The sequence below is a fragment of the Muscardinus avellanarius genome (genome assembly GCF_963383645.1).
Source record: "Muscardinus avellanarius genome assembly, chromosome: 7".
NCBI lineage: Eukaryota > Metazoa > Chordata > Mammalia > Rodentia > Gliridae > Muscardinus > Muscardinus avellanarius.
This window is the reverse complement of record NC_137793.1, coordinates 84,602,572-84,627,151: the sequence shown is the minus strand read 5'-3', so window position 1 is coordinate 84,627,151 and position 24,580 is coordinate 84,602,572. Positions and strand designations below refer to the sequence as shown.

General features: G+C 51.8%; 1 protein-coding gene across 1 annotated transcript in view; it reads left to right on the top strand.

Moving 5' to 3' along the window:
• Positions 1–4,392: 4,392 nt before the first annotated feature.
• The window catches only part of MFSD4A (major facilitator superfamily domain containing 4A), a gene marked incomplete at both ends in the record, with an annotated part of 40,393 nt that continues 20,205 nt past the window's right edge, over positions 4,393–24,580 (top strand). Inside the window, 5 exons of the mRNA XM_080699165.1 lie at positions 4,393–4,622; positions 17,996–18,194; positions 18,911–19,171; positions 22,715–22,883; positions 23,197–23,312. Coding sequence (XP_080555291.1) covers positions 4,393–4,622; positions 17,996–18,194; positions 18,911–19,171; positions 22,715–22,883; positions 23,197–23,312 — 975 coding nt within the window. The remainder of the gene's footprint in view (positions 4,623–17,995; positions 18,195–18,910; positions 19,172–22,714; positions 22,884–23,196; positions 23,313–24,580) is intronic.

Sequence of the window (24,580 nt, the reverse complement as noted above, 5' to 3'; positions counted from 1 at the left end):
GAATATAATGGCCGACTCTGTGAGACCATGGTGGGGGAGGTGGTAAACAAACAGACCAGTGTCTCACTGGAACTGGGATTTAGATATAATTTATCTTAGGAAGGTTCTCCGAGGAGTGTGAAAGCCAAAAGAAAATTATAAGAGGTAACTTTTTTTTTTTTTTTTTTTGGTGGTACTGGGATTCCTGGAAGCCCTTCTAACTCTGGGCTACACTCCCAGACCTATTTTATATTTTTTTATTTGGAAACAGGGTCTCTTAAGCCAGGGAGGCTGGCTCTGAACCAGCGCGATCCTCCTGTCTCCGCCTCCCAAGCGTGGGGATTACAAGCGTGCGCCACCACGCCCGGCCCTATAAGAAGTAACTTTTGAAGAGCCTTTTTAGATGGAGTCAGGGGGTGTTAGGGATCCAGGGACTATGCATGTTTTAGGCTACTGTCTGAAAAAGTGAATTCTTAAATGGGACACAAAAATGACACAGGAATGACCTTTGAACTGGGCCAAAGCCAGTAAACCCATTAACACCTTTTATTGGTGGGTGCAGCTGTTAAGGGTCTCACAAATGACAAATGAACTTTATACTTAGAGACAGTCTAGCAACCAGTCACAGCGAGCCGGCGGCACATAGCCTCACTAACAGAACGTGTCTGTTGCGGTCACCTTTCTGGTCGCGTAACCTGTGGGGTTTCCTTTGTCTTTAGTTTCTCCTTCCCTTTAAAAGTCCTGGCCAAAGCCAGGCATGATGGCGCACGCTTGCAATCCCAGTATTCAAGAGGCTGAGACAGGAGGATCACGATTCGCCAACAGCCTCAGCTACTTAGTGAGGCCCTTTGCAACTCAGTGAGACCCTGTTTCAAAATAAAGACTAAATAGTAGGACTGGGGGTGTAGCTCGGAGGTAGAATGTCCCTGGGTTTCATCCCCAGTACTGCAAAAAAAAAAAAAAAGTCCTGGCCAATCTGAGTTCCTTTGGCATGCCATCCACAGCTGTCTGCTTCTGTGTGTTCCCGAGCTGCAGAGCTCTGACCCCAAACTGAGTTCTTTTGCTTTGACAGTTTCTGAGTTTAAAGTGATCATCAGGAGGTGGCCAATGTGCAATGCTGGAAAATAGAAAAGAGAAAGAGATGAAGAAAGGAAGCGGATGAGAGCAGTCTTTTCCCCATGCACATCTCCAGACCCATCTCCCAAGGCACCTCCTCCGTGCAGCTATCGTGGAACCAGACACTTCCTCTCCCAGCTCTCAGATCACCCCATGACAGAGCACACCACGTCGCACTCTGGTTTCCTGTCCAGTTTGTCTCACCCCATGGTCTCCTACAGTGCCAGCACCCAACATGTCTTTGACTAAAAACGTGTCTCGTTTCGTTTTTCTGCTTGCTTTTTATTTTTTTACTATTTTGTTGCAAAAAGGTGAGATCACCATATGGGGAGGTTCACGGGAGAGATTACTCACCGGCTTAACATTATTCAAGAACTTATAAAATCCCTTTTCTGTATGGAAAGAGGGGAGTGGGATATAGACAATTTTGAAGATTTGTAAATTATTATCAGGGAGTGATGGGTCTCGGAGTCTCTTGGCGGTTGAAGAAGCCTCAGCCTTCTTTTCTAAGACAGAAAATAGGATTTCAGGGTGAGGATGGGTTCCCATGTGCAGTCTGGTCTTAATACCGACAAGGGAATTCCATGCACCCCTCTCCCTCGAGGTGAGAGGAGCAGGATAGGTTGGGGAATGTAGCTCCGTGGCAGGACATGTGCTCAGTATGCACAAAGTCCTGGGTTCATGCACAGAATGAAAGAGAAAGAAGAGAAAGGTACAGGGAACTGGATTCTGAGTCTTTAATGCCTTTCAATTTTCTTTAGGTTAAATTGCTTAGTGTGGCCGGGCGTGGTGGCGCATGCTTGTAATCTCCGCGCTTGGGAGGCTGAGACAGGAGCATAGCACAGGTTCGAAGCCAGCCTCAGCTACTTAGTGAGGCTCTCAGCAACTTAGTGAGACCCTGTTTCCAAATAAAATATTAAAAAATAGGTCTGGGAGTATAGCCCAGAGGTAGAAAGCCTTTGGGTTCCACCCCCAGCATCACCAAAGAAATAAAAAATAAAAACAAACAAATAAATAAATAAATAAATAATAAATAAAATAAAATAATAAATAAAATACAAAATATAAATAAATTGCTTAGTATAACAAAAAATGCAATTTGGGGATGGGTAATTGTTCCAGATCAAACAATAAAATAGTCCTAGAGTCCTAGACACTATGGGCTGCCCTACTATGCCAGGGTCACTATCACTATGGCAGGGGAACTGAACCAGTAGGGTGATGTGGCTGGGAACACCAGCCAGGGAAATTATGAAACAGTTTTAGATGTTTGGGCTGGAAAAGCAAAAGCACTGGGGCAGTGTCTTCCCATGTGAAGGACTAATATGCAGACAATATGTTTGCTCTCTGTGGGGCCTTGGGGACAGCTATAGGGAGGAGCATTTCAGCTTAACATAAGACCTCCTACCACCAGAGCTGACCCTATTGGACACAGGTTCCCAGGCAGTGACAGATAAGGTTCCTATCCCAGTAATGCGCAAGTGGTAGAGATTCAACTGGAGGCTGTTCCTCCAAGCTCTGAGCTTCCTTGGTTTTGGGATTCTGTGAGAGTGACAGGAAAGACTCAAAAAGTTGTGATTATGATTTGTTCCCTTTTTGGAGCCTGTCTTGTTACTTTTTTACAAGTACTATGCAGGCCCACCTTTATCAGCATGCAGAAAAGTGCCTGTCATCACTGCCTCAGTCAACACTCCCACCGCTACAACCCAAACCCCCGACCACACAACTTAGAGGAAGGAAGATTCACTTGCTCACGGTTTTTTGGGGATTCTGGATTCAGTCCATGTGAGGCCACAGTCTGAGATCTCAGGGTATGACAGTGGGAGGCAGAGAGGGGGAGAGCCTCGGATCATGGAGATAGGGAAGCAAGCAAGGGGATTCAGAGACACAGGCACAGTCCTGAAGACCGCACCCCCAGAGGCCCACCTTCTCTTGCCACAACCCACCAGCAGAGGTTACCACTCAGATCCATTACGTGGATTTATGCCCTGATGAGATTACAACTCTCATAACTTCACTGCATCAACTGAGCTCTGCAGGGGACATTCTCTATCTGGCCATAACAGTCACCCAGAGAGCAAGGAAACCGGAGGGACCCTGCTCTCAGTCAGGGGAGGGATGGAGCAGACGCTGAGTGGCACTGTGGGATGGGACAGGCACCTGCAGAAGAAGTTGGTTCCCCCCCCCCCCCCGACACCTCATGCCAAATTGTCTTGTGGACATCCACCCAAACACCTCCTCAGTCCACCCAGCCCTTATCCATGTGGGCACGATGTCATGGCTCCTGCCATGACCAGAACACCTGGCCAGATGTGACCTACTAATCTGCCTCTAGGATCCACTGCAGAAATCACGTCCTGACTCCTTCGGAACAAAACCACGTGGCCACCGGAGGAAGGGACAGACTAGGTCAGAGCAGGATACTAGGAAACCCCGCCTGGACTTTCAATAGTCCCTTACACCCCACGCAGGCTTTTCCCAGTGAGAAAAGGCCTATTCCTAAACTCATTTTTTCTTTTCTTCCAAATGATTATTTCTAAATCCCTCCTGGATTTAGAATCTCCAGGTCCCTACCTTTCCCTCTCTGCCCCTGGAATCCTCCCCTTCCCGCAAGGCTGGTGAGATGCGCTGGTAAGGGCCAGTTTTCTGGCCCTTCTGCGGAGCTAAGAGTGGAGAAGACGCAAGTTTCTGTGGTTTCCTTCTAAAGACCAGGTGCTTAACCTCTTGAGGTTCCAATGAAAGCCACGAATACTCTCCCAAGGAGAACACCTACGTCCATCGCGGTCCATCGGTGGGGCCCTCGGCTTAGGGCGTGAGGGTCCGCGGTCCTAGCGCCTCGGGCTGGCCTGGGCGCCCTCCGGCCCGCCCGGCGGAGCGCTGGCAGGTCGGTCTCCAGCCTCCGGGTTCACCTGCAGGCATCGGGCGCTCAGTCTGCCCAGCTCCACAATGGGCGCCAGGCCCCTGGGTCTCGGGGACGCCCTGCACCCCGGCCGGTGGCCGGTGGCTGGCTGGGAGGGGGTGGGGAGGCGCGGCTCGGGGGTTGGTCCCGCAGCCGGGGGAGGATGAGCAAGTGCGTTCGGGGAGAGGGGGAGGCGGGCGCCTGGCACCGCGGGGAAGGCGCGCAGCGGACGCGGCGGCCGGCAGCAGAGGCACCCCCGCGCTGCGGACCGAGGGCGGGGCCCGGCCGGCGGCCCCTCCCCGGCCCTCCCTCCCTCCCCGGCCTCCCGGGCCCCGCCGGCCTCCCGCGGGCAGCGCGGCACTCGGGAGCGGGCAGCCGCGAGCCCGCCAGCCGAGGCCATGGGCTGCGACGGCCGCGTGTCGGGGCTGCTCCGCCGCAACCTGCAGCCCACGCTCACCTACTGGAGCGTCTTCTTCAGCTTCGGCCTGTGCATCGCCTTCCTGGGGCCCACGCTGCTGGACCTGCGCTGCCAGACGCACAGCTCGCTGCCCCAGATCTCCTGGGTCTTCTTCTCGCAGCAGCTCTGCCTCCTGCTGGGCAGCGCCCTCGGGGGAGTCTTCAAGAGGACGTGAGTGCCCCAGCCTCGCAGCCCCGGCCCCGGCCCTCCCCGAGGCCCCCACCCAGCGGCGGGGTGCAGCCTGCCGCCCCCGCCTCCGGGCTGACCACAACCGCCCTTCCCGCGGGGCCAGCGCTGCCAGCCTGAGCCCGTGGGCTGCCTCCCTACCCCACCCCAGCTCTCCCCGGAAAACTCTCCCCAGAGACTGAAGGTGACTTGTGGATTATTTATTTGTCTTCACTCACGCCTGTAAGAAGGTAGAACCCGTTTCCACCCCCAATCCCTGGGCAGAGGAGGGATTGGAGTTTGCCGGGGTGGGAAGGGACCCTTCTTGATCTGCGCATCTGAGGTCTGTCGGTGGCCCCAGCTGCCGTGGGTGGAATTGGCGGGGAGGTGGGAGTGAGCGCCAGCTCAGGAGCAGTTGGGTGCCAGGGCTGGCCTTCGGCTTGACCAGGCGCCCCCGGGTGGCTTCACTCACAGCTCCACACCAGTGGCTGTCTCAGGGTTCGTGGGTTCTGTGCAATGCTGCCCCTGAGGGCAGAGCCCTTCTGCACCCGAGGCACACATGACTGATGGCCAGGGCCAGGTAGGGGGCACAGAGCTTCTCACCCATAGCTGGTGTGGTGACCCTCTGTGGTGGCACCAGGGCTCCCCTACACTCCTGTCCCCATCACTTTTGAGGACAGGGATCTGGACTGTCCCTGTCATGGTGCCCAGTGATGCCCCTTCAGATGCCACTGCACAGCCTCATTCCCCTGGCTAATGGTCAGGACACCTCCACAGGGCCCTCCTGAAAGAGCAGCAGGGCAGCCTCCTGGTACCGCTGAGAAAACAGCCCTTAGCCGGGGAGGGATGGCTTGCCACCACAGGCTGCTGCGTGCTTTCCCTGGTCCCCTCTCCTTCTGAGTGGTTTCCTGGGCTGCAGGGACTCCAGCAAGCAGCTGGCCTGGGGGATAAAACCCATAGCTGGGCTATTCCCGAGGAACCCCTGGAGGGGCTGTTCTGGCCCAAGGACCCTTGCCCTCAGTTCACTCCTAGAGGTGTGTGGGTGGGTGGGCTTTCCTCTGTAGCTCACTTCCAGAGCCAATGGACAGCAAAGAAGTCCAGGGGGACCCCACTTTAACCCACCTAGACTTACCCAACATTAGCAACGAGAGAGTGATTATCCCCAAACCCTCTTTAAACCAAAGAATTCCTCTTAAGAAGCAAGTCTCCATATGCACACTAGTGCTTTTGTGGGTTTGGAATAGGAGTAGAGCCACAGGAGATTCCGACAAGCTGAAGAAAACGCCCCCGATCCATTCTGCCTAGAGTTTCATCAGAATGAAGAGAGAGTATCTCTAAACAGCAGAGGTGTTGTGTTGTGCTGTGTCCCCTGTTTTAATTTGCAGACGCTTTCTTATCTGGAACCTTTTAGGAATGTGTGCAGTCCAAAGGACAGGAAGGGAGCTGAGGATAATTTCAAGTGACAGGTTGGCAGGCCTGCTATTGTGCAGCGGGCAGAGATGTACACCCAGCCGGGCCAAGTCTTCCTGGCTAGCGTTGTGTCTCCATCGGGGCTCCTAAAAGAGAGGGTCCTGCCACAGGAAATCAGCTCAACAGAAGAGAAAAACAATAATGTCAACAGTACTAACTCACTTTATTGTAGTCTTACTCCGTGCCAGATATTCTTTTTCGTACTTGACTTGTATCAACCTGTTTAATCTTCACCACAAGCCTGCAAAGTAATACTATTATCTCCATTTTCTACACAAGGCAATTGAAACACAGAGAGCTTAAGAAAGTTGCCCTCCATCCCACAGTTATCAAGACGAGGCCTAGCTAGGATTTGAACCTGGACATTTGTCCTTAGAGCCAGATTCTTTGGCCATGACTATATGAGTAGTCAGCTTTAACTCTGCAGATGAGGCACAGGTGTGAATTTTCCCATGGGTATCTATGGGCTGAGCTGTCCTGAGGTCGCGCAATTCCTAGGAAGGCACTGTGGACAGTTGGGCTTCCTGCGAGAATCTTTCAGGGTGGGGTAGGTTTTATCAGTGGTTTAAGGGTTTAAGTTTAAATTCTTTTTTTGTGTGTGTGTGGTATTGGGAATGAAACCCAAGAACATTCTACCTCTGAGCAATACTGCCAACCCCATTTCCTCCTCCTCCTCCTCCTCCTCCTCCTCCTCCTCCTCCTCCTCCTCCTCCTCCTCCTTCATTTTTGTGGTACTGGGGGTGGAACCCAGTAGCATTCTACCCCCCAGCTATACCTCCAGCTCTATTTTTTATTCTTTATTTTGAAACAGGGTCTCAATGAGTTGCGGAGGTCCTCACTAAGTAGCTGAGGCTAGCCGTGAACTGCGATCCTCCTTGTCTCAGCCTCCCAAATGCTGGGATTACAAGTGTGCGCCACCACGTCCGGCTTCTTTTATTTTGAAACAAGGTCTTCCTAAGTTGCAGGTAGCCTCATTAAGTTGCTGAGGCTGGCTGTGAACCTATAATTCTTCTGTCGCAGCCTCCCAAGGACTTGGATTACAAGTGTGCGCCACCATGCCCAGCTAAATTCTGAATTTCACTTCTCCAAAGGCAAAATGTCACAAAGAACCCTTTCCTTTGGTGAAAAGCAAAAAACCAGGCTTTCTGGTAGAAAGGGGGACCTGAGTATACATAGGCAATAGTGTGTCCCCACTAAATAACTCAGGGCAGATTTCAATGTGGATTCCCCCCAAAATAAACAGAACCTCTGCCAGCGCTGCTACTAGCCTCTAACACTGGCTGCCAAGGGCCAGGCCTGTCTCAGTTGAAATGCTAATACCCTTGCAAGTAAGTGCTTTTTCAGCTTAAGTGATTACCAGCCAGCACACCAGGCTGGCACTTGTGAGTGGAGGACTGGCTTAACAAATCTTCGAGAGCCAGCTGTTGCGAGGGTGTTGGGGAGAGTGACAAATGACACTTTGGAGAGGAGGATCAGGCAGTGCCTCTTTCTCTAGGGTTTTGCTCCTGCCTACAGTTGAGGCCTAAGGCTGGAGGGGGCTTCTGGTGCCTCCACAGTGCAGGCACTGGAGGATGTGCAGGGCTCGGGGTTTGAGCGGTGCCCGGGAGGTGTGTCTGTTTCTCTCTCTCTGTCTCTGTCTCTGTCTGTCTCTCTCTGTCTGTCTCTCTCTCTGTCTCTCTCTGTCTCTGTCTGTCTCTCTCTCTCTCTGTCTCTCTGTCTCCCCGCCCCCCGTCCTCTTCTATCTGTCTCTAGCTCTGAGGCTTGTAGCCTAGACAGAGACCTTGAAGGCCACCATATGTAGGCCCACAGGGAGATAGAACAGTATGATTACAGCTCAAAAACCCTGAACCCACCTTCCTTAAGAAAATCTCATTTAGCACAGGAGAAAGTCTTTCAGAGAAAAGAACCAAAAAGCTCCCTGGTTGGCAGGGTGAATACCTATGTGCTTTATCAGGCAGACAAGGGAAAGGGGTGTTTAGACCAAAGGTTAGGGGTTTTTCCCCAGTTTCTGGGGGACTTGTCTAACCACCCTGGACAGTTGGGAGACCTTCCTATCTTGGAGGCATCAGGCAGATAAGTACCTTTCAGAGCTTCTCCAGCCTTCTCTAGCTACTTTTTTCTCCCTCAAATTCTTTCTAGTCTGCAAGTCCTGCCCTGCCCAAGACCCAGCTATGGCGTCTTCCTGTCCCTGTATCAAGTCCATTCTTTATGCCCCATTCCCCAGACTTGCTCTGCAAGCCGTACAGTTCTGGAAACACACACACACACACACACACACACACACACACACACACACACACTACCTTCAGGAGCTTGTTGACCTTTTAGCATGCCGTAGACGCATGCCAGAAGCCTGTCAGAAGTCCAGCATCAGACAAGGTTCTTGTTTTAAAAACCCATCTCCAGCCGGGCATGGTGGTGCATGCTTGTAATTCCAGTACTCAAGAGGCTGAGACAGGAGGGTTGCAGGTTCAAAGCTAGCCTCAACAATTTAGTGAAGCTGTCAGCAACTTAATAAAATCCCATTTCCAAATAAGAAATAAAATCGAGCTGGGGGTATAGCTTGAAGGCAGAATGCCTCTGGGTCCCTTTCCTAGTACCAAAAATAAAAAAAGAATTATTACTACAAAAATAATATGTCCGAGATGGGCATGATGGCATATACCTTCAACCCCAGTACTAGGGAGGCTGAGATAGAAGGCTCATAGGTTCTTAGCCAGCCTCCGCAACTTGGTGAGGCCCTCAGCAATTTAGTGAGACCCTGTTTCAAATTAAAAAATAAAATTAGGGCTGGGAGTGTAGCTCAGAGGTAGAACGTCCCTGCATTTAATCCCCAGTATCATACACACATGATATATATCTCCAGGCATGGTGGTACATGTCTGTAATCCCAGTACTTGAGAGGCTGAGACAGGAGGATCACAGCATTGCCTCAGCAATTTAGCAAGATCCTGTTTTAAAAATAAATAAGCTTGTGTGGTGATGCACGCTTGTAATCCCAGCATTCAGGAGGCTGAGACTGGAGGATGGCGGTTCGCCAACAGCCTCAGCTACTTAGTGAGGCCCTTCGCAACTTACTGAGACTCTGTTTCAAAATAAAAGAATAAAAAATAGGGCCGGGGGGGGGGTATAGCTCAGAGGTCAGTTGCCCCTTGGTTCCATCCCCAGACCCACAAAATAGAATTAAATAAATAAAAATAGAGCAGTGGGTTTAGCTCAGAGGTAGAATGCCCCCAGATTCAACTGCCAATGTAAAAAACAAACAAACAAACAAACAAAATCATACAACTAACCTGTTCCAACCTGGAATTGCTATAGGACCTCGTCATTTCACTCTTAGGTATTTACCCAAGAGAAATGAAAACATTTATACTCACAAAAACTTTTATAAAAGCTGGGTGTGGTAATGGACACTTGTAATCCCAGTACTTGGGAGGCTGAGACAGGAGGATTGCAGGTTCACAGCCAGCCTCAGCTACTTAGTGAGGCTCTCTACAACTTACTTAGTGAGAAACAATAAAATAAACCTGGGGGGTGGAGCTTAGAGGTAAAATGCCCCTGGATTCAATCCCCAGTACCAAAAAACAAACAAACCAAAAAACCAATTTGTATATGTTTATACTAGCTGCTCTTCTCCTCCTCCTCCTCCTCTTCCTCTTCCTCCTCCTCCTCCTCCTCCTCCTCCTCCTCCTCCTCCTCCTCCTCCTTCTTCTTCTTCTTCTTCTTCTTCTTCTTCTTCTTCTTCTTCTTCGGAATTGGGGATTGAACACAGGAACATTCTGCCTCCAAGCTATACCCCCAGCCTTATTTTTTTATTATTTATTTTATTTATTTATTTTTATTTTTTGTGGTACTGGGAATGGAACCCAGGGGCATTCTATCTCTGAGTGACACCTCCAGCCCTCTTTTTTGTTCTTTATTTTTTGAAACAGGATCTCACTGAGTTGCAAAGGGCCTCACTAAGTAGCTAAGGCTAGCTCCAAACCTGCTGTGATCCTCCTGTCTCAGCCTCCCAAATTCTGGGATTACAAGTATGCGGCACCACGCCCGGCTTATTATTTATTTTGAAACAGGGTCTCACTAAGTTGCAGAGAGTCTCACTAAGTAGCTGAGGTTGGCCGCGAACCTGGGATCCTCCTGTTTCAGCCTCCCAAGTGCTGGGATTACAAGCATGTGCCACGGCCCGACATTACTTTTAATAGACAAAAAATGGAAATCAAACAAATATCCATTAGACAGGTTAGCTAGGTAAACCGTACGTAACATATCATTCAGCCATCATGCTGAGTGAGAAGGAGCACAGAGTGTGATTCCATGTATGTGAAATGTCCAGTACAGGGAAACGTGCAGTTACGGAAAGTAGATTAGTAGCTGCCCAGGGCTGGAGATGGACGTGGAGAGGAATGGGGAGTGACTGTCAAAGGGTACCGAGTTTCTTCCTGAAGTGACAGAAATGCTCTAAATTTAGATTGTGGTGATGGTTTGGTTTCACAAACTCGGAATATGCTAAAGCCCATTTCATTGCACACTTTAACAGGTGAATTTTAAGCTGGGTGCGATGAGACACATCTGTAAACCAGGTGCTTAGGAGGCCAAGGCAGGAAGATCACAAGTTAGAGGCCTGTCTGGGTCAGTAAGCAAGATGCTATCTCAAAATGAAATATTTAAAAAAGAGCTGGGGAGCCGGGCGTGGTGGCACATGCTTGTAATCCCAGCCCTTGGGAGGTTGAGACACAAGGATTGCAGAGGTTTGAAGCCAGCCTCAGCTATTAGTGAGGCTCTCAGCAACTTAGTGAGACCCTGTTTCCAAATAAAATATAAAATAGGTCTGAGAGTATAGCCCAGAGGTAGAAAAGCTCCTGGGTTCCACCCTCAGGACCACAAATAAAAGGGGGGCTGGGGATGTCACTCCGTCATAGAACACTTGCCTAGCCTGTGTGAGGCCTTGCTTCAAACCTCAATACTTCAAAAAATATGAATTATGTGTATAATTATAGTATATAAATTATATCAAATTTTCTATTAGATCTCAGCTGGGTGTGATGGCACATGCCTGTAGTCCCAATACTTGGGAGGTTGAGACAGGAGGATTGCAGGGTTGAAGCCAGCCTCAGCAACTTGGCAATTTAGGAAGACCTTGTTTCAAAATTAAAATATAAAAAATAAAAGAGGTCTGAGGGAATCTCTTAAAGATAGAATGCCCCTAGGTTCAATCCCTAATACAAAAACAGAAAGAAGAAGTCTCAAAACTCATCTCACCCATTAACTCACTCACTCAACAGTTCTCTCTTGAGCCAGGCCTGTTCCGGGTGAGTGCGCCAGCCAAGGGCCCCGGTGCGCATGGAGCTTACGTTCTCCAGGGCAGCCTTAAGTTTCGCGTCACGTGAGGGAGAGGAAGCAGGCAGGGATGGAGTGGCCGAGTTTGACCGCTTTAGCTAGGTGCTCAGGGAAGCCTCTCACCGGAGGTGACTTTAGAGCTGACACCAGATGACAGGAGAGAGCCAGGCATGCAGAGAATCGGGAGAGGCATTTTAGGCAGACATGTAAGTTCAGCTAAGGTCCGGGTGTGCTTCCCTTGTGCCCTGCAGGGAGCCAGGGGACATTGTGCACAGGGCACAGGCCCAGGGTGGTCTTGCCTTAGACTGGGATCTCCTCAGACAGGCTCTGTTCTTTTTTTTTTTTTTTTTTCGTGGTACGGAGATGGAACCCAGGGGCTTTCTATACCCAAGCCACACTTTCAGACCTTTTTAAAAATTATTTTATTTGGAAACAGGGTCTCACTAAGTTGCTGAGAGCCTCACTAAGTAGCTGAGGCTGGCTTCGAACCTGTGCCATCCTCCTGTCTCAGCCTCCAAAGTGCTGGGATTACAAATGTGCACCACCACGCCCGGCTTAATGCAGGGCTCTGAACAAACTGAGCTGTAAGTGTGGAAGCTAGGGTGGCCAAGTTAGAGAGGGCCCTTCTTTCTTCTTGTGGCTCAAGATAGAATTGCTAAGGTGTCCTATCCCCCGGGTGCCCTGTCTCCTGGTGACTTGTCCTAGAATGTCAAACATCTCACTCAGGGGGTGTCTGCCCCTTGTGGGGTGGGCAGGGGCTGGGGACACCTCCATCTCTGATTTCTTCACAGTTCTGCCCTCTGTCCCTCTTCCTGGGTTATTTAAAGAAGGCCGTCCAGCTGGGTTTGGTGGCACACGCCTGTAGTCTCAGTACTTGGGAGGCCGAGACAGGAAGGAGCACAGCCTCAGCAACTTAGGAAGACCCTGTTTCAAAATAAAAAGTGATCCGGGCGCAGTGACACACGCTTGTAATCCCCGTGCTTGGGAGGCGGAGACAGGAGGATCCCACAGGTTCGAAGCCAGCCACGTGCGCTGGCTTAAGAGACCCTGTTTCCATGTTTCCAAATAAAAAAGCATAAAAATAGGTCTGGGAGTGTAGCCCAGAGGTATAAGGGTTTCCAGGAACCCCAGTCCCACAAAGAAAGAAAGAAAGAAAGAAAGAAAGAAAGAAAGAAAGAAAGAAAGAAAGAAAGAAAGCTGGGAGTGTAGCTCAGAGGTAGAATGACCCTGGGTTCAATCCCTAGTACGAAAGAAAGAAAGAAAGAAAGAAAGAAAGAAAGAAAGAAAGAAAGAAAGAAAGAAAGAAAGAAAGAAAGAAAGAGAAGGAAAAAAGAGAGAGGGACGGAGAGAGAGGATGGAAGGAAGGAAGGAAGGACGGAATAGGAATAGGAGAAAGAGGAAGAGAAAATGATTGTCTAGCTAGGCACAGAGGAAAGAGAGAGGAAAAGGTGTCCTCAGTATCACTGCTGTGTGGAGGGAGCTCCTGGGACTGTCGGTGCCCAGGGCCAGTAGTGTGGCATGGGGCCGGCCTTGAAGTGTTCTTCCCGGCCCAGGGTGGAGGCGGGAATGGCTGACTGGCATCTCTCTGCTCAGTCCCCACTCCTGTTTGGAACCACGCAGTCCCTTCTCTTTTCACAGAACCACTAGAGCAGGTGCCCAAGGCAGGGCCAGGTCACCGTGGTCATGTGCCTGTCTGGGTAAGGCAGAGCCCTGGTGCTGAGAGAGGTCAGCAGTGTGCTCAAGGTCACACAGAGAATGTGGCCAGGCAGGCAACTCCAGCACAGCACGGCAGGCAGGCGAGGGTGGACCCCGACTGCTGCCTGCCCCCCTCCCCAACTTGTACCTTCCCTGTGGAGCCATTAATAAGTAGCTTAGAACCAGGCCGAGTGACACACACCTGAAATCCCAGTATTTGGGAGGCTGAGACAGGAGGATCACAATTTTGAGGGCAGCCTTGGCAACTTAGGGAGACTTAGCAACCTAGCAAGATCCTGTTTTCAAACGAAAAATAAAAAGGGCTGGGGATGTAGCTTGGAGGTAGAATGCCCCTAAGTTCAATACCCAGTACCTCTCCATACAAATAATAATAATAACAAGCAATGATGACATGTAGCTTGGTTTTCTTTCTTTCTTTCTTTCTTTCTTTCTTTCTTTCTTTCTTTTTTTTTTTTGCGGGGGGAGAAGGCAGGTAATGGGCTGGAACCCGGGGGCCATCTACCTCTTGAGCTATATTCCCAGTCCTTTTAATTTTTTGTCTGGAAGCAGGGTCTTGCTAGGTTGCTGAGAGCTGGGGGCTCGAGGAGCTGGCACTGATATCTACACTGTGCTGAGTACATTGCTCCGGGCCCGCATCAATCTCTGGAGAAGCCAGAGCCAGCAGGAGGGGAGCACTGCTCAGGGGCCTCAGGAGGCAGAGGTGCTATTGCACTTTTTTAGCAGAGGAAACTGAGGCTCAGAGGGGCTAGGCGTAAGTGGCTGCCCCAAGCCGCACCACTGGGAGGTGGCAGAGGTGAGCCGAGAAGCTAGTCTTCTGATTACAAATCCCGCTACAGCTTTGATGCCAAAACTCTTTGGACATTATTAGTCCATAATTTCCAATTATCCGTATTTCTGGAAGGGCCCATTGACCAAGCTATTTAAAACAGACAATAAATATATTTCAGTCTGGCTCTGGGCTGGATCTGGACATCATTTTTCTTGGCAACAACATATCATTCTAAAGAAAATTTGCCAGACTGATCATTGGAATGCCCAGACAGAGCTCTGCTGAAGCAACTGGCAGGGAGGGGGGAACCCAGAGTCCAGCAACCAGACTTCCTGTGATACAGATGTTCCTGTTTGCTGGAAACAGGACTCTACCACCATCTCTTGGCCCGAGGGCCCAGGCCTGATATGGCTCAGCCCAACTGGTTCTAGGTGGTACCAGTCACAGCCCTGGGCCCGGCAGGAGGTACAGGGCAGACATTTCCCAGGCTTGGCTTCTCTTGTCACCAGGCCTCAGAAAAAAATAATATTAATAAAGCTGAGCTTGGTGACCCATGCTTGTAATACTAGTACTTGGGAGGCTGAGACCAGAGGATCGCATGTTCGTGGCCAGCTTTGGCTACTTAGTGAGGCCCTCCTCAATTTAGTGAGACCCTATTTCAAAATAAAGACTAGGCTGAGTATGGTGGCACACGCTTGTAATCCCAGCACTTGGGAGGCTGAGACAGGAGGATCACACAGGTTCTAAGCCAGCCTCAGCTACTTAGCGAGGCTCTTAACAACTTAGTGAGACCCTGTTTCCAAATAAAATAGGTCTGGGAGTATAGACCAGAGGTAGAAAGCCTCTGGGTTCCACCCCCAGTACCACCAAAAAAAAAAAAAAATAGGGCTGGGGTGTAGCTCAAAGGTAGAATGCCTAGAATGTCCCTGGGTTCAATCCCCAGTACTGCAAATAAAATAAAATAAAAGTCCTCTCTTTTTCTCAGGAACAAGATGAGCCATGTGTCAGGAGGATCAAAAGTTCTAGGCCAGCCTGGGCAACTTAGTAAGACACTGTCTCAGAAAAAATGAGGGCAGGGGAGGTAGCTCAGTGGTAGAGCCCTGGCCTAGCAGGTGTGAGGCCCTGGGTTCAGTCCCGGCACTGGCCACCAGCCTTCCCCAGCCTTGTCCCTGCTCCTGAGCCTCCCAGTTACACCCAGCTCTTCCTGACAATCTGCCCCTACATTTTTCTTTAGCTTTCTTTCCCTCTCTCACCCCATCAAATAATCAATAAAACTCCCACCAGCCTCCAGCCCCTCTCCCAGGTCCCCCTGTGTGGGAGGCAGGACGAGCCTCCCTTAGCACCGGTCCCATTTCATTAGCACCACCCAGCAGCCTGGATTCCTTCTCGGGCCAAGCAGGAGTTCTACCAGGAGGCTGCCGCACATGGGAAGCTTGCAGTGTCGGGGGTTTGTAGCTGCGGAGACACCAGCAGGAATTTGTTCAGGGACTGACTACAGCTGCTCTCTGTTGCTTCCTGACCCACCATTCAAGGCTCTGCAGGAACTGGGTCCTGTTCTCTCTTGCCACCCCGCTCCCCCTCCAGCCTGGTTGGGCTCTTAGCCCAGCCCCAGCCCTTAGACACACACACACACACACACACACACACACACACACACACACACACACTCACTCAGAAGACCTGGGGTGGAGTCTGGTTCTGATTCCTCTTTCTTTCTTTCTTTCTTTCTTTCTTTCTTTCTTTCTTTCTTTCTTTCTTTCTTTCTCCCTCTCTCCCTCTCTTTCTTTCTTCCTTTCTTCTTTCTTCTTTTTCTCTTTCTTTCTTTCTTTTTTTTTGTACTAAAGAGTGAACTCAGGAGCATCCTATCTCTGAGCTATACCCTCAGCCCTATTTTATTTTGAAACAGGGTCTTGCTAAGTTGCTGAGGCCGGATTCCAAGCTGCGATCCTTCTGTCTCGGCCTCCCACACCCAGCCGCTGTCATCTACTTTCTTAGCCTGGGTTTACTCCTGGGTCAAATGGGCACGATGATAAAGTCTGCCTCGCTCTGTCGCCATGTGCACCAGATATCTGGGACACTGTAAACAAACCTCAGTGGTTCTCATGTAAACTGTAATGCGAAGTTATTATCCATCACTTCCTTCCCCATACCTCCCTGCAGTTCCTTCCCATGTCGGTTTACTGATCCCAGGTCCTGCTTCCTCAGGATTTGGCTGCAGGACCAATTACTGTACTTGACCACATTCGCCTAGGCGTCTGCTGTCGTTTTGTTTTTGTAGTGCTGCGCGCGGCACCCAGGGCCTCGTGTATGGTAATAAGCACGTGTTCTGCCTCTGAGCTGTGCCCCAGCCCTGCCCCGGGTTTTAAAGGCAATAATGAGAACGCATTAGTTTTTCAAGAGAGTATTTGCACTTGACTTGGAGCATCCCTGCCTTACCACAAAGTGGTGAGAGGTGGTAGAGATGTTGTGCTCTATGTATGGGGGGGTATTTACAGGTGCATTTAAGGGACCCTCTTGCTGTCCTAAAGTCAGGCCACTGAGAGGCTGCCTAGTCCACTTTGTCTTGTGGGGGGGGCAGGGAGGTGGCGGAGAATGAATAAGAATTATGAACAGTCTGCCTTTTTTTTTTTTTTTTTTGGTACTGGGGATGCAACCCAGGGGCATTCTACCTTCGAGAGACACGCCCAGCCCTATTTTTTTTTTTCTTTATTTGGAAACAGGGTCTCACTGAATTGCAAAGGGCCTCACTAAGTAGCTAAGGCTGGCTTCGAACCTGCACAATCCTCCTGTCTCAGCCTCCCAAATCCTGGGATTACAAGCATGCGCCACCATGCTCGGCTGCCATCTTTATCAACAATTAGTGCTCACTTGTGTCCCCCTTGTCCTGGGGACCCCGAGGAGGTAAATGAGACCCAGCATTTTAGTTTAGGAAGCAGAAGCACAGCGAGTGTCCCGGGCGGATGGCAAGGCAGGGGCCCCAGGGAGAGCTGGAGGAGTCAGGAGGGACTTGAGCAGGCCTCCTGCATCACGACCTTCCTTCCTCCCTTCCATTTCCTCCTAGCACGGGCCCACCCCTGAGTTCTGAGCTGGGGACAGACTGGGGTCAGGAACAATAATCTCCCCAGCAGATCAGCCCGGAAACAAGAAAAGAGAAAATGACAAGATAATGAACTGCTGCTATCAGCAGTGCGCTTCTGATAAAGCAGTTAATCAGATACGGGCTGGGATGGGATGGCTGAGGGCCACAAGGGTCAGGGGCAGCTCTGGGGAGAGGCGCTGCCAGCAGGGCCTCTCCAGTCTGCGGGAAACTCAGGGAGGTCTTCTTGTACTACCAGTCTCCTCAGCACTTCACTCCCAGATCTATTTTATACTTTATTTGGAAATGGTTTCGCTAAGTTGCTGAGAGCCTCACTAAGTAGCTGAGGCTGGCTTCGAACCTGTGCAATCCTCCTGTCTCAGCCTCCCAAGCGCGGGGATTACAAGCGTGCGCCACCACGCCCGGCTGCCCAGCTTATTTTTTATTTTAAAACAGGGTCTCACTAAGTTGCAGAGGGCCTCACTAAGTAGCTGAGACTGTCCGTGAACCACAATCCTCTGGTCTCAGCCTCCCGAAAGCTGGGATTACAAGCGTGCGCCACCACGCCCAGCTTCCCAAAAGACTTTGACAGAGTGTTGGATGCTCCATTATGGGGCCTTCAGTGTGCCCTCCATGGACTCTTCTGTCATTGGGAGGACAGGATCACCCAGGACACACTCAGCCTCAGGGCCTTCTCTCCTCCCTTCTAGACACCAGACTGCCTGAGTGTGGGCTGTGGGCTCCAGGTCTGTGCGTGTGAGGAGGAAAGCCCTTGGCCCATTCCCAGGTGGAGGGCTCTGGGTGACACAGCACACCTCTACCCTGGGTGAGAGGAGGCCCAGCCCAAGGCCTTCAGGGTTCAGGTTCCTTCCTGGGTCCCACTCTCATTGCAGGCTCCTCTATGGTGGGGAAATGTCTGGGCTCTATGGGGTCACCCCATGGTAGAGGACAAATCAGGGGCTCCTCGGGGGAAGGCTGGGCCCGGCACTGACTCCACCCCTCCCTGACCAGCCTGGCCCAGTCCTTGTGGGTCCTCTTCACCGCCACCCTGGCCATCTCACTGGTGTTCGCTGTCATCCCTCTCTGCCGAGACGTGAAGGTGCTAGCCTCGGTCATGGCGCTGGCGGGCCTGGCCATGGGCTGCATCGACACTGTGGCCAACATGCAGCTGGTGAGGATCTACCAGAAGGACTCAGCTGTCTTCCTCCAGGTGAGTCCAGGCAGCAGCATGGGGCTGGGTGGTGGCCAGAGCCGGGGAGCGCCCTGAACCCTGAGAACCGTTTTCCCTGGACCAGGGTGGAAACTCAGCCCAAAGTGACCGCTTACTGGCCGGGCCACCCCTGCAGTCACTCAATACTCTGGGCTTGGGTTTCCTCCGCTCCGAAGCGGGTAATGAGCCCAGCCCACGGTGCAGGTTGCACAGGAACCCCGGCGCCGATGCAAGTTCTTTGTGAACTGGAGACATGATGTGGTGGGGGCTATTTGTCTCCTGTGTCTTTCTCCTCCTTCCTTCTCCTATAATTTCTTCTTCTTCTTCTTCTTCTTCTTCTTCTTCTTCTTCTTCTTCTTCTTCTTCTCCTTCTCCTTCTCCTTCTCCTTCTTCTTCTTCTTCTCTCAGGAATGGGTCCCGCCCATCCCTTGCTTAGGGGATGTTAGTTGGTGGTTGTGACAGCTGCAGCTGGGGAGTTAAGATTGGGGGAAAGAGGAGAGAGGACCAGAGGGGATCCTCTCTCCTCTCTCCCCAACCCCACCAGAGGGTGGTGCCAGGCAAGGCAGGCTTCACTTCGCACCTGCCTCCCTGGACCTAGGCAGGGTATCCCCAGCTCTGGGGCACAGGTGGGCCCTAGGAGTCAGCACCTCTGGGTGGCAGGACTGTCCATGGCTCTGTGAACAGAAGACTGAACCCCAGCCCACCCCACCTCACAGGTCCTCCATTTCTTTGTGGGCTTCGGCGCACTGCTGAGCCCCCTGATCGCTGACCCCTTCCTGTCCGAGACCAACTGCTTTCCCGACAACAGCACGGCCAACACCACCTCCAGGAGCCACCTGTTTCATCCTGCCAGAGTCCTGGGCCAGCACCACCAAGAAACCCATCCTTGGTCCAACCAGACAGTGCCCAGGCTGCCCCCGAAGGACGGGGCCCAGACCCATGTGGCCTACGCCTTCTGGATCATGGCCTTCATCAATGTGAGTGTCACTGGGGCAGGCTGAGAAGGGGTGAGTAGATGGTCCACACCTCCCAGCCCATCCTGCTTTCAACGCGCTCTGAGAAACAAGAGGGTGGGGGGCTGAGGTCCCTCCGTGGTGACCTTCTGTGATGGCAGTTCTCAAGGCAGGCAGTGAGTGAGCTTAGCACCGTGGAAATTGGGGTCCCCTTTCAAGTCCTCTGAGGCTCCGTGGGAAACAGTTTCTGGAAGAGACTGTGGCAGGTATCAAAGTCTTCTCCAGGGTCCTTCATCCTTGGCGGAAGTCTCCTGTACCCTGCTGTTAGGCAGCTCCCGTGGAGAGGGACAAGATGACTTTCTAGAGGCCCTGCCTGCCCTGGCAGCCTGTGCTTGGGGGCAGAGCAGAGAGATCATCATCAGTGGGTCAGATACTAATGTCCTCTCTGCAGCCCTAGCCAGGAAGCCCCTTGTGTGCTCTACAACCCAAGAGGGCTCTCGTTTTAGCGCAGGTGGAGCAGAGGGTAGATCCCCGCTGCACTGCACCCTGCTAGACTTGGGAAGGACTTTCCGGAACATCAGAGCCGCCTGGCTGGCATAGAAATGTTCCAGGTGGCTGGTGGCCTGCCCGTGGGAGGGAGGCCTCACGTGGCTTGTGACCCTGCATAGAGCCCCTCTCTGCACTAGGCAGACTTGGCCCTCCAGAGACAGCAGCTGCCACTGAGCCTCAGACTGGCACCCTCTGTGGCCCTTGAGACCCCCCAGTCTCACTAAGCAGAACAGCATCACTCTGGCCCCCTTGAGACTCCAATAAGGGGCTAGTAATAGGCCCAACTTCCAGCAGAGACCTACTGCCCCCAAGCCAAGCGTGGTGATGCACACTTGTAATCCCAGCATTCGGGAGGCTGAGACTGGAGGATCATGGTTGGAGGACACCATCAGCTACTTAGGCCCTCCGCAACTTAGTGAGACTCTGTTTCAAAATAAAGAATAAAAAATAGGGCAGGGGGTGTAGCTATGAGTCAAATGCCCCTGGGTTCCATCTCCAGACCTGCAAAAAGAAAAATAGAGAGAGAGAGAGAGAGGGAGAGAGAGGGAGAGAGAGAGAGGGAGAGAGAGGGAGAGAGGGAGAGAGAGAGAGAGAGAGAGAGAGAGAGAGAGAGAGACCTATTGCCATGTGCTCCCTAGTATCTGTACTTTTGCACCCTTTTCCTGTGCTGGAATCTGTGTCCTGGGGGCTCTCAGCAATCCACCCCCAGCAATGCACCCCAGCCCTCTGCTGCTTAACCCCCCCACACACACACACACAGCCACTGCCTTGGAGCAGTGCAGCTGTGGGCCTGTGTCTTCCAAGGAGGACCTGTGCGGGGAAGGGGCCCCATCGAGGCAACATCACGGCTGGAACTCCAAGGCCAGGAAGCCAGAGGGCCTCACGTACGCCCTGGCTCCGTTTTCTCTTGCCCCAAGAGGAGCAGACTCAAGGGACTTTGCTGCAGGATTTCCGGACGTTTCCCATTGGTTTGTGTCTGAAAATAAACAGTCCACCACAGAAGAGAATTTGGTTGTACACGCCCCACCTGGCATTAGCTGACTTTGAAGGTGCCTTGACTGAATGGGATTCTTATAAAAATCAGTGTGTCCCTGCCCACCATGCCAGCCAATCCTCTGTGAAGCCGCTCCCACCGCCCACCTCCTTGGAAAGCACCACCTGGCCGATCACTCCTCATTTACAGCTGCTTCCCCTTGGCCTGCACCCAGGCATTCAGCCTGGCTGGCCAGTGTGTGGGTTTCCTGTTTCCCCAGCCGCCTGGAGGAAGGGCTGTGTCTCCCATCAGGCCCATAGGGCAGGGATGTGTGCCTTCCCATTCAGGCCCCACTTGTGGCTTTACAGTTAGCCGCCAGGGACAGTCTGACCTTGACTTACTTTTCAGCGTGCAGGAAGTCTCTCAAGGTCACCAGAGGCAGGTGTCAACAGGGTGTGGGTTGGTTTTTTTCTTTCAGGACAGTGTGAGGCAGCCTGCTTAGGGGAGCAAGCCCCCCACTCCAGACAGGCACCAGGCTTGGATGCCCATGCTCGCATCAGCCTCTGGGAACTTCTGCAGCTTTCTTCTCCTCTAACCTAACAAAGGAGCTGGTCCAAAGCAGCCTTAGACTTGATGAAGAGCTTCCTGGCAGCAGGGGTGGGTGGACCCAGGCAAGGGCACCCTAGGGAGGTGGCGGCGGCTTCTCCCGGCAACCTCAGGAGCAGGAGATGTTTCCGTTGCTCTGGGGAGCTCAGGCAAGACCCAAGTGGCTTAGTGTAAAAGAACAGAGGACTGAACGTTGGGCTGTGCGTGGTGCTCATGAATATACGTTTGTGTATTAGAAGGCTCCTGTATCTGTTTTCTAGTTTAGACACCAGGGTCCTGAGCAGAGCTGGGTACCTTCCTCCTAGGACATCACCTTGGTGACCCTGAGATGCCGATGGTGCTGAGCAGAATCAGATGACTGGTTCCAGTCTAGTGCTGCCCAAGCCAGCTGTGGGGCCTCGACTCTACTTTCTAGTTAACCTCCCAGTTATAACAGGATATGACTCAGTGATAACTTTGAGCCTCAGTTGCCCTATCCAGAAAATGAAGATAATAAATTTCCCTAGCACGCTTTAGAGGCTTTTGTTTACTTGGTTGGTGTTGGTTTGTTGTGTTTGTGTGTGTGTGTGTGTGTGTGTGTGTGTGTGTGTGTGGTACTGGGGGCTGAACCCAGGAGCTTTCTACCCCTAAGCTACACCCCCAGCCCTTTTTTGTTGTTGTTGTTGTTGTTGGAAGAGGGTCTCACTGAGTTGTAAAGGGCTCACTACGTTACTGAGGCTGACCTCGAACCTGCTATCTTCCCTCTCAACCTCCCAAGTACTGGGATTACAGGCGTGCACCACCGCACGGGCTTCCTGGTAGGTTTTATAGAGCTATAAGGGACAAGAACAATCTAGTCTGGCACCAGGCAATCTTCAGCTCCAGGGCATGTGAGGCGTGCTGTTGCAGCACTGCGCAGGATAAGGGTGTTAGCAGCCAGGCCCTCGGCTCCTCTCCTGGACCAGCAGAGGCTCAACATGAGTCCAGGCTTTGAAAACACCATGTCTAAGCCATGCGTGGTGGCACATGCCCAGTACTTGGGAGCCTGAGAAGACTCCAGGTTTGTGCCCAGCCGAGCAATTTAGTAAGGTCCTCAGCAACTTAGTGAGACCCTGTTTCAAAATTAAAAAAAAATAATAGGGCTGGGGGTGTAGCTCAGAGGAAGAATGCCCCTGGGTTTAATACCCAGTTCAAAAGTAAGAAAAGGAGAAAGGGAAGAAAAAAGAAAGAGAGAGAGAAAGTAAGTCGGATTAAGACAGTGTCTTCACTGGGAAAAGGGTGTGCGGTCCAGGCTGGGTAGCAGTCTGGTGGCTGGGCCTGGGCTCTTTGGTGAGGTCGGCTCCTTGGCACTCAGCTGCCTTCCTGGACATGCGTGCTCAGACCATGTGCAGGGGAGCAGCGGCCGGGCACGGGGCGGGACCTGGGTGACAGGGCTGTCCTGACCCTCTGCCTGCCCCCAGCTTCCAGTGCCCATGGCCGTGCTCTTCCTGCTGTCCAAGGAGCGCCTGGTGGCCTGCTGCCCGCAGAGGAAGCCCCTGCTCCTGCCTGCAGACGAGCTCGCTCTGGAGACACGGCCTCCTGAAAGGGAAGATGCCTCCTCACTGCCCCCAAAGTTTCTTCCACACCCAGGTGGGGCTCAGGGCCTCTTGGCCAGGCTTGCCTGGCAACCCCTCCCCAGAGAAGGCAAACTCAAATTATGGGTGGTAATAGAAGGCAGACTTCTGACTGTTTCCTCGGCAAGTTCCTTGACCTCTCTAAGCCTTGGTTCACCCGGAGCGGGAGGAGGATGGGAACTCCCGCTAACAGGTGGCTGAGAGCTAGGAAGGCTGAGGCAGGAAGCGGGCTTGTCCAGCCAGGGCTCTGGGACCACCAGCTGTTCCCCTGGGCGAGCAGAAGGAAGGAGTAGGAGCAGACTCACCCTGCCCTTCCTGTGCCCCCTCAGGGCAGGAGGACCTGTTCAGCTGCTGCCAGAGAAGGAACTGCCGCGGCGCCCCCTACTCCTTCTACGCTATCCACATCACGGCCGCCCTGGTCCTGTTCATGACAGACGGGTTGACGGTGAGCCTGCCCCAGAGGTGGCGAGAGAGAAGAGCGTGTCCAGGTTCCTGGACAGAGACCTCCTGCAGAAAAGCTGGTTCAAGGTTCAACTAAAGTGCTTAGGGGGACGGACCCTGAAGTCCTCATACATAGCCCTTGGTACCGTGTGCTTCTGCCCTGGCTGACAGCATTGATTTTTATTAATTTTTAATTTTTTTTGTTTTAAGGGTTTTTTTGGTACTAGGGATGGAATTCAGGGACATTCTACCTCTAAGCTACACCCCCTCTGCCTTTTTTATTTTTTTATTCTGAAACAGGGTCTTACTAAGTTGCTGAAGGTCTAACTAAATTGCTCTGCTGGCCTCAAACCCGCAATCCTCCTGCCTCCCAAGTACGGGATTATAGGCCTGTATCACCACACCCAGCTAGAGTTTATTATTTGTTAACTCTAGATAGGGGCCTATTTGTTTTTGGTTTTGTGTTTTAACCAATTACAGGTGACCCATATGTTTTTAAAGGGGCAAAGCTATATATACTCTAGTCCCCGTATGCTCTAGGCCTTGTATTCTAGCACACTCGGCTTCCTGGCATACACTGCAAACCTAGCTTCTCGGGCCAGTATCATAAATGAGATACAGGTAGGGCTTAAGTCCAGATATTCAACTATTGAGGCTTGCGTTATACCATTTATGCTTTCTCCAGAAATCTTTTCTTCTTTTTTGATGGTACTAGGGATGAAACCCAGCCACATTCTACCGCTGAGCTACCCCCCAGCCCGATTTTACTTTCAATTTTGAAACAGTATCTCGCTAAGTTGCTGAGGCTGGCTTTGAACCTGTGACTCTCTTGTCTCAGCCTCTCAAGTACCCAGATCACAGGCACACACCACCAAGCCCAGCTCCAGAAATCCTTTAGGGGCTGGTTTAGCACAGTCTTAAATGGCTGATTGGTTGATTGATTTCAGTAGGAAGAACCCTCCAGCAAAAAGGACCTAAAAAAATCCTAGCTGACCTGGTGGGACTCGTGACAGACCTGGCTGACTTCCAAATCTCAGGGTGACCTTGGGCAAGCTCGTCGCCCTGTGCCCTCATCCATGAAATGAGATACTTGTGTATACCTTTTTTTCTGAGTATGTGGCACTGACTGGGGATTGAACCCAGGGGCATTCAATCTCCAAGCTGCACCCCCAGGCCTATTTTATATTTGTTTTTGAAGCAGATTCTCACTGAGAGTCTCACTACCTGCTGTGGCTGCCTCGAACCTATAATCTTCCTGTCTCAGCCTCCCAA